Source organism: Porites lutea, chromosome 9 (assembly GCF_958299795.1).
Source record: "Porites lutea chromosome 9, jaPorLute2.1, whole genome shotgun sequence".
NCBI lineage: Eukaryota > Metazoa > Cnidaria > Anthozoa > Scleractinia > Poritidae > Porites > Porites lutea.
The window spans coordinates 13,465,647-13,480,038 of record NC_133209.1 but is presented as its reverse complement, the minus strand read 5'-3'; the positions used below and the strand labels follow the sequence as shown (position 1 = coordinate 13,480,038).

Sequence of the window (14,392 nt, the reverse complement as noted above, 5' to 3'; positions counted from 1 at the left end):
TAAGTACTTCATGAAGTTGTGGTACTGAGTCCCCAATCAAACATTCTTACACCAAGTAGTAGTCGTAAGACATGCATCGTCCCTGCAGTGCCTATAAAATCAGTATTTTATGGCCGTCAATGTTGATATAGATCTCCTGGTACTTGAGAGGCTTTGAATGTGCCTAATGCGCATGGAAGGCGTTCGTTTAGCTTTCAAATTTGGTTCTTGGAAACCAACAAAGCAGGTCAGTGCAACAAGTTTAAAAGGCGTCCAATAGCTGTCCCCCGTTTTATTGGGCGTCCCGTGAGGGCAACGCCCAATCACAAAATGGAGGCCGCCTCATCTGAATCCCTCATCTGTGCAGCAAAAAGACAAAATGGCGGACGGAACTCCCAGAAGGCTCTGCGTGTCCCATTCCTTATCAATGGGGCCAATTTCTGCGAAGAGGCGACAGGTCATTTCAGGTCATCTGGGGAACAGAATTGATTGATTTGGAACGAGCACAAAATTATTGCGTGGAGTTATTAAGCCTATACCTATGCCGAATGATTATCTAAATACAGTATTCAGCTTGTGCAAGAGTAGGGGAAACAATGCCATCCCACGATCCCCAAGGGAAAAGCTTTAACCTGTTGCAATTCTCTCCCTACGTGTGGGTCGAAAGTAAACACAAGAAGGAATATACTATTTGTATTTGTATTCACGTGGCCCCGGGGGCGGGGGGGGGGGGGTACTTTAGGAATTTCTGGGTGGGGATGTGCCGCTGGGACCCTGGAACCCTCAACCTATACTAGAGCTAGTTCAGATGAATTTTGCTACCCTATACCCCCTATCCTAGAGTAGCTGTTTCCCTAGTCTAGATAAAATCTTCAACCAACTGATCAGTTTCCTGAGAAATGATACCCTATTCTAGACCCAAACGCTCTGATTTATATACCCTATCCTAGAGTAAACTGCTTGAAAACCATACCCTTCACAGCAGCACATACCTATATAGCCCATATATGGCAGTACCCCCCCCCCCCCCCCCCCGGTCACATGGATAGTTTGAAGGGCTTTGGAATTATTTTTAACTGGGACATTTCCACAACTCACCCCCTTCCCTAGTCTGTGTACAGACCCTCCCCCTCCCCTTAGATTTTTCCTGGGGGGAGGGGAGGGATCTGTACACAGGCTACCCCTTACCCCATCCCTCTGCCACCAATTATAATAGCATATGACAGTACTAGCGTAACTAATCTGATCTAACCGGAAATTCCAAAAATTATTGTCATTCTACGCTTACAGAATTTGACAGGGTCAGTTTTGGTGGTTTTTTAACAGTAATTTCTGTTCTTTAAATCTTGCAAAGCAAATTAAGTTTCAGTTTTCTGTCGGATATTGCATTCAATCGTTTGTCGCTTTAAAAGGCTATCTCCATCCCACTCCACGGCCTCCCAATGAACTCCCACTATGGGGGTCTTGTTTAATTTTATGAATTTAGCAAATGTTTTGAAATTGATATTACCTGTATTGGTTATCATTGCATGATTTCCTATTACCTTAATTTTTGTATGCATGATTTTACCTTACTTTAATATACAGAACAAAACTGTAATCTTCCAACGTAACAGCACTCACATTCTCTAGGAGAGGAAGGAGTTTGGGCAACATTGAAGGGTTTCCTGAGTTCGGAGCAGTGTATGACATTTTGCAGACTGCAGACCGCAGACCACAAACTGTACAAATGTAAATAATTGAACAAAACCAAAAATATTGTGATAAAGGTGGTGTCATCAACAACATTACCTCATTCCCCAGCTTCTAACAAAGTGAGAAAGTTTGATATTTTCTACGTAAATTACATCTGCTCTTCCCCAAAGAAGCTGTTGGCTTGTGTTCTTCTCCTATTGAAAGAGCTGAGCTAAAGAATGTCTGCCGATGTCAGATCATGAGCTCGCTCATGAATCCATAGCAACAGCCTAGTAATAATATTGCTATTAGCCTGCACCACAGACAAAACTAAACTCTGGTTAAGTCTGTCTGAGAAACAGCACCAAGATCCTTGTCCTGGGTCCCCACCTATGTACCAGGATTTGTGCAATGATTGGCCTGTTATAGCCAAATTCGTTGTATCACACTGCACGTTTTGCAAACTTCAAAGGAATTTTGGGTTTTTCTGTTCCATCAATCATCTTAGCGGACCTCTTAGGAAGCACATGTTTACTTGTGAGTGGTGCATTTCGATCCAATCTGTTTGTTCCTGTGTTTCATGGTTTGTTTGATTCGTTGCTTGTAATCGTCCTTTTTCAGCCTATAATTGACTAGTTTTCTCTCGTCAAAAATTCCACTCATCATTGCGATTTCCTTTGCTATTCTTGACCAGTCTAGAGTCATTCTCAGTTTTGTTTTTAAGGGCCAAGCTGGGTGAGTGCGTTGCATTGTAATTAATACTAAAATGATTGATGGAACAGAAAAAACCATTCAAAGTTTGCAAATGTGCAGCGCGATACAATGAATTTGGCTATAAAAAGGCCATTGTCAATTTGAAAGGAAATTGGAAACGCAATTCTGGTGATTTGTTGAGTCCATTGCAGGCACATAATCCTCCCCACCCCACCCCAACCAAAAAACATACCTCAGTATCAATGGAGTCAGATTCATTTTAGATTATTTGGCATATCCCTAAGTACCATCAAGATGAAATATTTGTGTTTTTTTCAAAAGGTGTCAAATATCCTTGATCTATCATAGTTGTTTTTTACATAACTGTAATGAACATGATCCAAAAACTCTCTTTACAGAAGACCACTATTTAGACAGGTATTAGTTGGCAAGACTACTTGTCATTATCACATAATAATCCAAGAAGAAGCAGAAAAAATCATACTGAAACCTGAAGTCAGGACATCAGTGATACGACCCAATAAAGGGTCGGTGAAGAACAGCCAACAGCATCTTGAAAATGAGGCCCATTTAATTTTACGTGGTAAAAGGCTACTTTCTCACTTTCTTAGATGCCTGGAAATGAGGTAGTATTTTTTATGATGTCACCTGTATTTGGATACATCTCAGTGTCATTAAAATTTTACAATCAGCAGGTCTGGGGTCTGCAGTCTACAAATGTCATACACCAAGTTGAAGTGGTGGGAATGATTGAAAATCCGTACTTAAATCAAAACACCCAGAAAAGTACTTGCCAAATTTTCCTAACTAACAGAATCCCAGAATCAAAAATTTAGAACCCCCAAAAATCCTTAAATAATAAATGATCATCCTCATCAGTTGAAATCTGGAGTACCTCTTCTGAGGAGAGGGCTCCTTAGTGACGATTCTAATACCTAGTAAATGGGCTTACATCTGGCTATTATGCTCGGAAGCCCTTCAAGCTAACCCAACCAGGCTGGCAACATGCTGGCTGATCGAGACAGGCAAGGCCACCACATAGGACATTACTTCTTACAAACTGTGTGTGGGTTTTTTAACATCCCACAGAGTTTTTTGTTAAGTGTTGTGAAACAGGGCCTTAATTGTTTATCCTTCTTATCCAAGAAGACTCAAAAGTCTAATGGTTTGAAGATGTTTTGATAAAGGCGGCGGTTTTTCCACCATTATTTAAAGAACCTAAGTGGTTGAACTTGTGGCCTCCTGCACAGCGGACCATCTGTTATCCAACTGAGCTAACCAGGTGATGGTTAAGGGTTCAAATTAAAAGTTTGATTGAATGATTGATTAACTGTTTGATTTATTGGTCAGGAGATTATATGATAAGTTGGTCAGTTGATTGATTGGATAGTTTGTTTGTTGTTTTCCAGGATGATTGATTTATTGATTGGCTTACTGAATACAGTAAAAATATCTGTTTCGTTCAAGGAATGGCTTCTTGGAATATCCTGTGTTCAGTCAGAAGAAAAACAGAGGATCATGAGATTTGTATTCAAGAAAGATGCTAAATCTGCTCTGGCAAGTACAAATGCATATAACTGATACCTCCTCCAAGCCATACCGTCTTTCTTGTCAGTCTCTACTGTCTAACTTGTCACTTTATCTTTTAGATTGGAAGGCTGTTGATACGGAAAGTCTTAAGTGAACATCTAAGGATTCCCTATAATGAAGTTTTACTAAAACGGACAGAAAAAGGAAAACCTTATTTGGTAAGGAGTTTGTCCAAAACTTGGATTGTTGAGTTATTGAACATTGTAATGTACACCAATTACATACCAAGTATTCATGTGATCATACTCTCTCTGGACCATGTGCTCTTGTAATGGCAGCTCACCATTAAACTGATGTTGTTGCATTCGATCCTTGTCATGTTCCATATTCTCTACCTTAACTAATCAACAGGGATCAGGGTTTGGAAAAAAGGGGTATGCTGTGAAAAATAAATTATGGCTCCTTTATGACTTATACATACTTTTAGAGGCTTTTGGGCTGGCTCAATAAGGGTTTGGCTTAAACCCTGGGTTAGGGGCTGGGGGGATGTTTTGAGCACACCAATATTTCTGATTGACAAGTCCATCATATCATTAAAACTAAAATTGACTCTTTAAGCGTCAGTTAAGAAATCTTGTGTCTTTACCTGTGAGGGGTTGAAAAAAATTAAACAATGTATACTAGGTGAGTTTCTAGTCTTAAAGGGGTGTTTCAATTTTTTTAATGAGTATCATCTTGGAGGAACTTCATCATCCATTTGCTTTTTTTCTCACAGGCTAACATCAGTGAACCATCTTTGAAAAATTTTAACTTTAACATATCACATCAGGTACTCCTTTGTCCATATAATAAAATTAATAAATAACAATAAATTCACCAAAGTGGAGGTAGGTAGTGGTGGTACAGAGACGCGAAGCGGCAAGGTAAATAACCACCACTAGCCACTGACACTAAGGTAAATAATTGTTTTAGTATGTACTAAAACAGTGAGATAATTGAACACAATATTTAAAGGATGGTTTTTAACTCATTTGCTGTGGCCAACTATTACAATTTTGGTGCACAATTTAGGTCAATGTTTCTTGCTAACAAATAAAATTTTTGAAGGCATTTGTTTAGCTCTTGCAGGGAAATTTCTTCAAAAGGAGTTGTGAATTCTTTTTGTATTTAAAATCGTTCTGTAAAAAAGATCATTATATTTAGCTTTAATTAAGCTTATTTATGAACAAGTCAACTAAATAAAGTAATGCAAGACTTAAGTTTAATTTGCATTTGTACACAAAAAACTTTTTCACCGGTTTCATCAATAAATTCAAGTCAAAAAGACAATTACCTGTTAAAACTTCCAAAATGAACTGCGTCACCTTCTTTGTGCATTTCAGGAACAGCTTGCTTGATTATTTGTGAAATTTCTTTGTTTGTTACGGCAGCAAACTGGGAAGACATTTTGCATGCAACTAATTAGTGAGTTTGGTGTCGCTCGCTCAGAGGAACTGGAGGTGAATCAGTGAATAGTGCAGGATATTCACTGATTGAGTAGCCAATCGCAGCACGTGAAAAACACTATCCACCGTTTTAGTATATACTTAAAAATAATAGTATTAACCTTTAGTTTTTGTTTTTGTTTTTTGTTTTTTTACCAAATGTAACATATTGAATTTCCATGTATTTCTATTTGTTTTAACTTGCTGTTGTAAAAATGTGTAAATGAAACCTCAAACTGTAACATTTGGATATCTAAAATCACCAAGTTACATCTCTGACCTTTTTTGCCAGGGAGACTACACAGTTTTAGCTGCAGAGCCCAAAACTAAAGGTGAATCTACATGAACATCTACATTGCAGAATTTAAACTTTAATTTGCACAAAATGGGACATATTTAAACTTACAGAATGCATAGTGATTGAAATGCGTGAAGAGAAAGAGCCTAGGAAAACATAATCATGTTCTCCTTTAGAAATGCTCATGCCTAAAGGTTCGGTCTAGTTAGCTCCCCTGTAATACCACTTCCCCAATGAAAAAACCACAATTAAAGGTGACTACTTCTCCCAGCCCCTCCCCCTTCCTTTGTCCTCTTTGAAGACCTAGTAAGGAACACCTGGAATCAAGGTGGTGTGAACAGCCATTTTATTCATACCTTCATTACCATGATTTTAAAATTAGGTCATGCTAATCTGTATAAACCCTTATCCTTGTACCCAGATGCTACTATAAAAGTTATTTTACAACTTGGTTGACTGCAGGTTCATCAGATCTTGTGTCTTATAGGGGGTTTTGGTCAACATATCGACAGTCAACCAAGTGTCGTTGATATGTCAGTGATCTGTCGGCAGAAACAACTGACTATAAGCAGACTATCTACCAATAGGTTATAGGGGCTGACCTCTGGCCACATATTGACCAATACTTTAGCAATACTTGACCGATAATCAACCAACAGTCAACTGCTACTTACACACCCACACTTTACACAACTCAACTGACACTCATCTAAAAATTGACCAACACTCAACTGATACTTGACTGATAATAGACCTATACTCGACTGATACTCAACCAATACTTGGCTGATACTCAACCGATACTCTAGGGATATTTAACCAATATTTGACTGACACTCAACCGATACTTGGCTGATACTTAACTGACATTCTACCGACACTTGATCGACACTCAATTGACCCTTGACCCATACTCAACTGATACTCGACATATATTCAATGGATACTCCACCGATATTCTATCGACACTCAAGTAACACTCAACCGGCACTCAACCAACACTCGACTGATACTCAACCGGCACTTGACAGACACTCAACTGATACTCGACCAATACTCAGCTGATACTCCACTGATACTCCACCGACACTCGCCCAACACTCAACTGATACACAGGGTTGTCACTAAGATTTCAAGTTGCCGCGTGAATACATCAAGTAGGTGGGGAATCAAACAGCTAGGGATTTCTTTTGGTTCAATTTTTCTTCTATTTTCCAATAAAAGTAGCCGGGGACCAGTCTCTTAGTAGCCGGGGAAAATCCCCGGCCCCCAGCTCTTAATGACAACCCTGGATACATGACTAATACTTGACCGATACTCCACCAATACCTGATGGATACTCAAATGACACTTAACTGACACTCAACCGACACTTGCCTGATACTCAATGATACTGGAACACCACTTGACTGATATTCAATCGATAATCAACTGATGCGTTACCGATACTTGCCCTATGCTTGCACAACACTCAAACAAGACTTGATCAATATTATGTTGACCAACATGTTGACTTTAAATGATATGTCGGCCAATACAATGGTGGACACCTTGTATAAGGCTCAAGATCCAGTAAATCTTTGCTGTAGATTGCAAGTGACTAATTTGCAAGTATTGTACAAAACTGTTGCTCCTTTAGTGATGTCAGTTATCGTTATTTTTTTTATTAGTGGGTGTAGATATCATGAAAACTGTTTACCCAAGTAAGTGCCAGTGTTGTGACGATGTAGAAACTTTTCACATTTAATAATCATTGTTTCAGACAAAGCAAAACAATGAAATATTTGAAAAACCCTACACCTATTATTGTGAGTCATTTTAGTCATGTTAATCAGTATGTTTCTTTTATTCTCTTTGGTATTGCTTTCTTAACATTGTGAACAGTAAACAAGACAGTGGACAGGATTGCCAAAATGAGAAATGTCTAATTTAGACTGTAGCTTACAAACATCTGTATTTTACCCGAGCAATCTACAGCCGCTAATGTGTTTAACAAACAACTTTCACAGTAATTAAGCAGAACCTTTTGTTTTGTTGCAACTGACAGGTTCATCAACAGTTGCTGGGTTTTTTCAAACCATGCGTAAACAGTTCACTGCACATGAATGGCAAACAATCAAATCTCAGGAATCAGAATGGAAACAACTTGAGATGTTCTACAGACACTGGGTATGTTACAAAATGTGACAACTTTAAAATCAATGAGGGACCCTATGACCCTGCTAAAACATCAGTGTTACTATATTGTTATACCTTTGGTTCTTTTTCAGTGCCTGAAGGAGAGTTATGTAAAGGCAACTGGAACTGGTATAGGGCATGATCTACAGTCTGTTGAATTCAACATAAGCACTAATGAATTATCTCCCCAGGTAGGCGAATTGATATCAGCTTTACTATCCTACTCTTGTGGATCATCACTGCGTTAATTGGCCCTTTTTGTTGTTATTGTAATGTGAGGTAAAAAGGTAAAGGCACACATGAGCCAAAGGCCCAAACGGCCGGAGCTTATTCTTGTTCCCTTAGCACGTAGAATGCCTAGAAGTGTTGCTACTCCCGCTGGATGGGATGCTAGTCCGTGACGTTACCCCAGCAGTACGTCGCCGGTACCCATTTATACACCTGGGTGAAGAGAGACATAGTGGAGTAAAGTTCCTGGTCCAAGGAAACAACGTGAAGGACGAGGTTTGAACCTCGGACCTCCAGATCCGGAGTTCGAGGTGTTAACCGCCCGACCACACACGCCCTCGCGTTGTGGAAAAAAGATTGACCATAAAAACATACGTTTCAGGGACACGCACGTACGCATGTAAGAACCGGAAGGAATGTCAAAGGTTAATAAAAAAGGAACAAAAGAAATGTAAGTTAAAAACAGAGGAAAATAAATAATGGCCGGATGAGGGGAGCTACGTGCAGTTGCATTAATAAACTAGACCACGTAGTCCGTTTTTAACAATTCTTTGTTTCAATAACCTTACTAATGATTCCTCACGTATACCTAATATCTTAAATAAACATTTTTCAAATGTTGGCAACATCTTAGCAAGCAAATTACGTAAGTAAGTTTTGATCCCTATAATTTTCGGATCACTAGACTTTCAGCTAGGAAATCCGAACAGATGAAAAATTGTTAGGGGATAAAGATATGCCTTTATCTACCGTTTAAATACTAAAATACGTTTAACAATGCTATGTTTAAGTGGTTTTGAACTATATTCTCGTTGGGTTCCCCTGAGTACCTGAGAAAGTCAAATTCGCCAAAACTTTCGTTTTTCTTCAAACCTGTAACTCTATCTGAAGTTAAAATTCAAATTTTATCTATACCAAAAAGCAAATCGCATGAATTATACTCCTGTCCTACTCAACTTCTTAAATACTCATGCGACGTCATATCTCCAGTTCTTTCAGACATTCTCAATACATCTGTCTCTCTTGGGGCCTACCTAGCAAAAAACTAAAATGTCAAAAATTATACCTATCTTAAAAGCTGACGACGAGACCGACACTTGTAATTATAGGCCAATTTCGTTATTATCAAATTTCAATAGAATCTTCGAAAAAATTATGTACGATAAAATGAAAGACTTAATTGAAAAGCACAGCCCATTATATTCGTCTCAATATCGTTTTCGTCAAGCTCACTCAACCTAACATGTTATTCTTGATATGGTAGAAACTACACAAACCAATATGGACAAAATACTCTTTTTATGTGGAGTTTTTATTGACTTAAAAAAGCCTTTGACACTGTGAATCGTACTATTTTAGTTGATAAACTAAATTATCATGGCTTCCGTGGAATTGTCAATCAATGGTTTTCCTCTTATCTATCAAATCGCACACAAACTACTGAAATTGGCTCTCATATATCTACTAAACGAAATATTAATTGCGGCGTACCCCAAGGATCTGTACTAGGTCTACTTCTCTTCTTGCTTTATGTAAATGACATGCAATATTGTTCGAGCAAACTCCAATTTTTCCTTTTCGCTGACGACCCTAACGCTCTTTATCCTCAAAAAGATTTAAAGGACACTGAAACTTACAGTAAATGCAGAATTACATAGCTTGTATAACTGGCTGACTTCAAAGAAGCTTTCTCTGAATGTTAAAAAATCAAACCATGTAATTTTTCGTCCATACCAAAAAAAACTAAACTATGATCCCCAGGTTAATGTTTTTGACAATGAAAGCAATAAAAAGGTTACCCTTGAACGTAAAAACTTTATTAAATATCTTGGGCGTTAGTCGATTAAAATCTATCATGGAAGACCCATATTGGGCTAACTGCGCGATTAAGACATATTTTTCCCACTTGCACCCTCCTAAATATTTATCAGTCACAAATTACACCTTATCTAACTTACGCTCTTATCTCTTGGGACAACGCGTGTAAAACTTTCCTTGACCAAATTCTTGTCTTTGAAAAACGCGCACTGCGTTTAATTTGCTGAAACAAACGACCACGCATGCCCAATACCTTTTTTGGTGAATGCAAAAATTCTAACCTTACGGTCTCTATATTATGAATCCGTGTGTAATCTTACGTATGATGTAAATAAAAGCACTGCTCTGGATAATATTTTAAACTCTTCCCTCGAATTTCTAGTGTTCACACTTACAACACACGTGCCTCAACCTCTCAACATTTTTATGCTAAAGAATTTCGAGTAGACGTCAATCGAAATGCCTTCTCGCGTGTTGGGGTCAAAATTTGAAACGAGATACCTCAAACTGAAGACTCCTACAATCAATGTAGATACGATTATTGTGAAAATGAAAAAGTAATTCTCTTGTCCTTTATTTTCATTATATATTATTTTTATAATTCACTCATAAATTTTCCTTCTATTCAAGTAGAATGGAATTTATTGTAAAATATATACTTATATAACGTCTAATTTCTTTGTATTTATCCAGTTTGTAGTACATTATGTAGTCTGGCCTGCCTCGAATAGCCTCGCTAACTGCAGGCCAGTCCCAGTGTATTTTTGTAATATACTTCCTAAATTTAAGGGCAATTTGGAAGCCAGGACAGGAGTCGAACCTGACCTCTTCTGAACTCAGATTTCTTTTTTCTTGTTGCCTGTGGTACTGACTAATAAAGCATTGTGCTCAACGAGAAATTCTGTTTGATAACTTAAATCAGTGGCCATGCATTAGGATCCGGACTGATTCATTTGGCGGATTGCATTTTTTGAACAATTAGAAGAACCGCCTTGTATAGCGACGTGATAGACGGTTGGAAATAAAAGTACTAATTCTTACTAGCTTTTCATAAACATACATATCTTGGAGTCTTTAAAAAAAGTGTGTCAAAGCTTGAATGCTTGTAAATAGTAGATCTTTCTAAGTTTGTACTACTCCTTATTGATTAAAACAATATGCTTGCTACTAGACAATATCTCTGAAATACTAGAGTAGCTAGAGAAAGTGTATTTTTAGGATGGCGTGGTGACTAGAATGTTAGGCTGATGTCAGGATTTACTTTTTAGACCGTGACATGCGATACGCAGTTTTTCTTGGATGAAGTAGAGATGGATGGTTGGCGATTTGAGGAGACAAAAATGGACAGTTTGGTAACATGAACGTCATTGTTGTTTGAGCCTCGTCTTTTCTTATTTGGCAAGATTACCGCGTTTCTTTCACGTAGTAACATAAGTTCTCCTCTTTTCACTGTTTATTTAGCATCAAATTGCTGTCGCTCTCGGTCCTTCGCAGAATCCCGGTGAAGACAGAAGGTATTTTTTGATGACAAAAGATTATTTGTAGTCAGTACATTCAGACTGTGAGGCTGATGCTACAGTGGAAAAAGACAAGGCATGTCAAAGCAGATTGGTTATTTGCAGGCTATTTGAGTTGATTTGAGTAGTTATAGTTGAATTGCGTGTGCTTACATTCGTGTTTGTGTACAGCGCCGTACAGTAAATTTGCGTTATTGACCAAGCGTGAGGTTTAGATGGCTGGTTATTGACCAAGTTCTTTTTTGCGTCTTTATGGACCGAGAAGAAGAGGTCAATAAAAACGGATCCCAATATCTAGCCATCTTGACAAAACAATTCTTCCAGGACCAACGCGGGAAATCCCGGCGAGCAGGCAATAGACCCATCCCGTCCACTCGGGTAGCCAATCAGAACACATTATTTGCTTTATCCTATTTTTTCTCATTATGTTATTTTTTTCCTTTACAGTACATGTTTTTCCAAATTTACGGAACTTCAGTTCGCCGATATCGTATCATCTGCTATTCCTCTTTTCCCGGAAGAACAATCCGACTGGGCTGCGTTTGAATCAAAAAGAGAAAGAGTTGAGTAAAGAACTCCGTCTCTGTCAGGGGACGAAATACGGAACATGGAACTGCACAGATATAAGATCATTCCTGCCAAGACATGCATCGGTTGGGGAAAGTATGGGTCCATCTTACAATTTATTCCCATCTTTACCTCATCAGACAGAGGTTACTTAGCGATAACAGATCTTTGTTCAATGCGTTTTGTGAGGGCAATTTTAATTGTTAAAATATCATTAAAGCCGGTTCAAACTGTTAACATTCGTACTTCCGCTAAGGTACGGACGATATCGCGATTTTTAACCCCCTCCCATGACTTCACTGTACGCACTGAAATGTAAAAGTTCTTAGAGCAAGTTGGCCCCGTATACTTAAACTGAAAAGGGAGAATTTCATAATAAATCATTATCGCGTATCTTATATTCTTAACCAACAGACGCAATCAAAGTTGGATTTATCCGTGTATTTTGTGAGTTATGGACCTTTACACTTTGTATTATATATAATAATAATAATATTCATACAGGATAACCCCGTCGGTGTAATAAACACTGTTTATGCATTTTAATAATTTGACCCCCTTTGATAGGGAAAATACAAAAGTCTAAAAGGTAAAATCCAAGAAAATTGTGCACGGCCGATATATAAAAAGTATATATACATCAAACAGATAAAATTTATTAACTAACTAAGAAAAAGATTTTTAGTTTCTCTTGAGAAATCAAGGAACGATTTCTTTGATTTGGTAAAAGTAGGAAGGCTGTTAAATTCCGTCGCAAAACGATCTCTTTGCGACCTCTAGGTTCACTTTCGGGGTATGAATATTATTACAGCGTCTACAGTAGTTGTTACGGGGTGTACGGACGCATTTAAATTAAAATAATTATTTGAATAGGGTGAAACTGAACCGTCGAGGCTGATTTTTTTGTTAACAAGACAATGTGAAGCTTACTCCTATTAACCAAAGGCACTAGACCCAAGGTAGAATTCAGTTCTTTAGTATCCAGACCAGACTTTGCGGCTGCATGCTGTAGCCGGCTCTCGAGAGCATCAGGGTTAACTTTTCCACACCCGTGCCAGGCCACATCACAGTATTCAAAAATGGGTAAAATCGTCGTATTGTAGAGGCGTACAGCTGCAGCCATAGATTCTCAAACGCCTAAGAGCACCCAGTTTTCTCGACACTTGGTTGACTACGTGCTCAATATGGTTGTTAAAACTCAAGTGCTGATCAATTACGACGCCAAGGTATTTGAAAGACTCGGATTTCGTCAACGAAGATTCATTGCAGGATAAGCTTATACTATCTTCCCGCTTGAGCCGTTGGTGTGCCACATATTCAGTCTTGCTCATGTGCAAAAATAGCTTATTTTCTTGCATCCACGAAGAAATGCGGTTGATGTCAGTGTTAGGGCTTGCTTCTAGCTCAATAGCAGTTTTAGAGGCAAACAACAACACTGTATCGTCAGCATACAGCAGAACTTGTGAGAAACAAATACGAGAGGGCATATCATTTATGTGCAATATAAAGAGCACGGGGCCCAAAATTGATCCCTTGAGGGACGCCAGAAGCTATAACCAGGGGCGAGGAGGGAACTTTGTCGACCTCTACATGTTTGGAAAGGCCTTGCAACTAGCTAGAAAACCAGAGAAAAGTCCTCTTACATACGCCACATCTCTGTAGCTTGTTTAGAAGGATACGGTGGCCTATCGTATCGACGGCCTTCTTGAAATCATTCAAGACCGCCCCAGTGAGAAGAGCGTCATCCATATTTCTACGGATTTCATCCACAAAAATGGTTACAGCTGTTTCAGTGGAGAAATTCTTCCGGAAGCCAGATTGACAGGACGACAGAAGATTGTTAGCATTTAAATAGCTAAAAAAGTTAAATACGACTTTCTCAGCGATTTTGAAAGTCACTGGGAGAATAGAGATGGGACGATAGTTATCAATTTCTTCTCTGTTACCGTACTTCAATAAAGAAACAACTCTTGAAGTCTTCCAATCGTCCGGCACTCCAGATGAAAAGAAATGGGTAATTATGTGAGTCAAGCACTCCGAAATAACCGGGGCTCCGTTCTTAAGCAAGCGTGCAGGAATACTGTCTAGCCCAGTAACTTTGTTCGTTTTTAGTTTTCTTTATTGGGAACAATGGTAGCGCAAAGTTGAGAGCACTCGCCTGCGCAACGTAGCAAGGTGGTGCTGTGATAACAACTTTATGATTAACCCGGACAAGACCAAACTCCTTTTCATTGGAGACAGGCAGCTGATAAGTGGATTACCTTCCAGTCCTACTGTGACCTTTCTTGGCAAGCCTCTAAAGCCATCTGCCTCCGCCAAAGACTTGGGTGTCATTCTTGACCCACATTTAACTTATAACGATCACGTCTTCTTCTGCTTTTCTAGGTTATGTCAAATTAACCGAG

At 38.7% G+C, this 14,392-nt stretch overlaps 1 protein-coding gene across 3 annotated transcripts; it reads left to right on the top strand.

The window, feature by feature from the left end:
- Positions 1-36: 36 nt before the first annotated feature.
- LOC140947356 (L-aminoadipate-semialdehyde dehydrogenase-phosphopantetheinyl transferase-like) lies at positions 37-12,400 on the top strand. Of its 3 annotated transcripts, none has more exons than XR_012166960.1 (11): positions 37-226; positions 3,835-3,924; positions 4,017-4,115; positions 4,673-4,726; positions 5,674-5,713; positions 7,350-7,382; positions 7,727-7,848; positions 7,950-8,048; positions 11,172-11,255; positions 11,365-11,526; positions 11,620-11,756. XR_012166960.1 is itself a non-coding variant. In XM_073396428.1 (11 exons), the coding sequence occupies exons 1-11, from the start codon at positions 158-160 to the stop codon at positions 11,989-11,991; spliced, it is 867 nt and encodes a 288-aa protein (XP_073252529.1). In that variant the 5' UTR covers positions 38-157; the 3' UTR covers positions 11,992-12,400. The 3 variants fall into 3 exon arrangements, 2 of the variants coding, with proteins under 2 accessions (XP_073252529.1, XP_073252530.1); XM_073396428.1 differs by lacking the exon at positions 11,620-11,756 and adding an exon at positions 11,868-12,400 and having other exon boundaries at positions 38-226; positions 11,365-11,417; XM_073396429.1 differs by lacking the exons at positions 37-226; positions 11,620-11,756 and adding exons at positions 2,944-2,993; positions 11,868-12,400 and having other exon boundaries at positions 11,365-11,417.
- Positions 12,401-14,392: the final 1,992 nt, after the last annotated feature.

Bases quoted from the DNA above. Each gene is read 5' to 3' on its own strand.
- LOC140947356 (XM_073396428.1), top strand. From the start codon at position 158: ATGTGCCTAATGCGCATGGAAGGCGTTCGTTTAGCTTTCAAATTTGGT. The intron at 4,727-5,673 runs GTACTCCTTTGT...CTTTTTTGCCAG, and splicing joins ACTTTAACATATCACATCAG to GGAGACTACACAGTTTTAGC. The intron at 8,049-11,171 runs GTAGGCGAATTG...TTTACTTTTTAG, and splicing joins CTAATGAATTATCTCCCCAG to ACCGTGACATGCGATACGCA.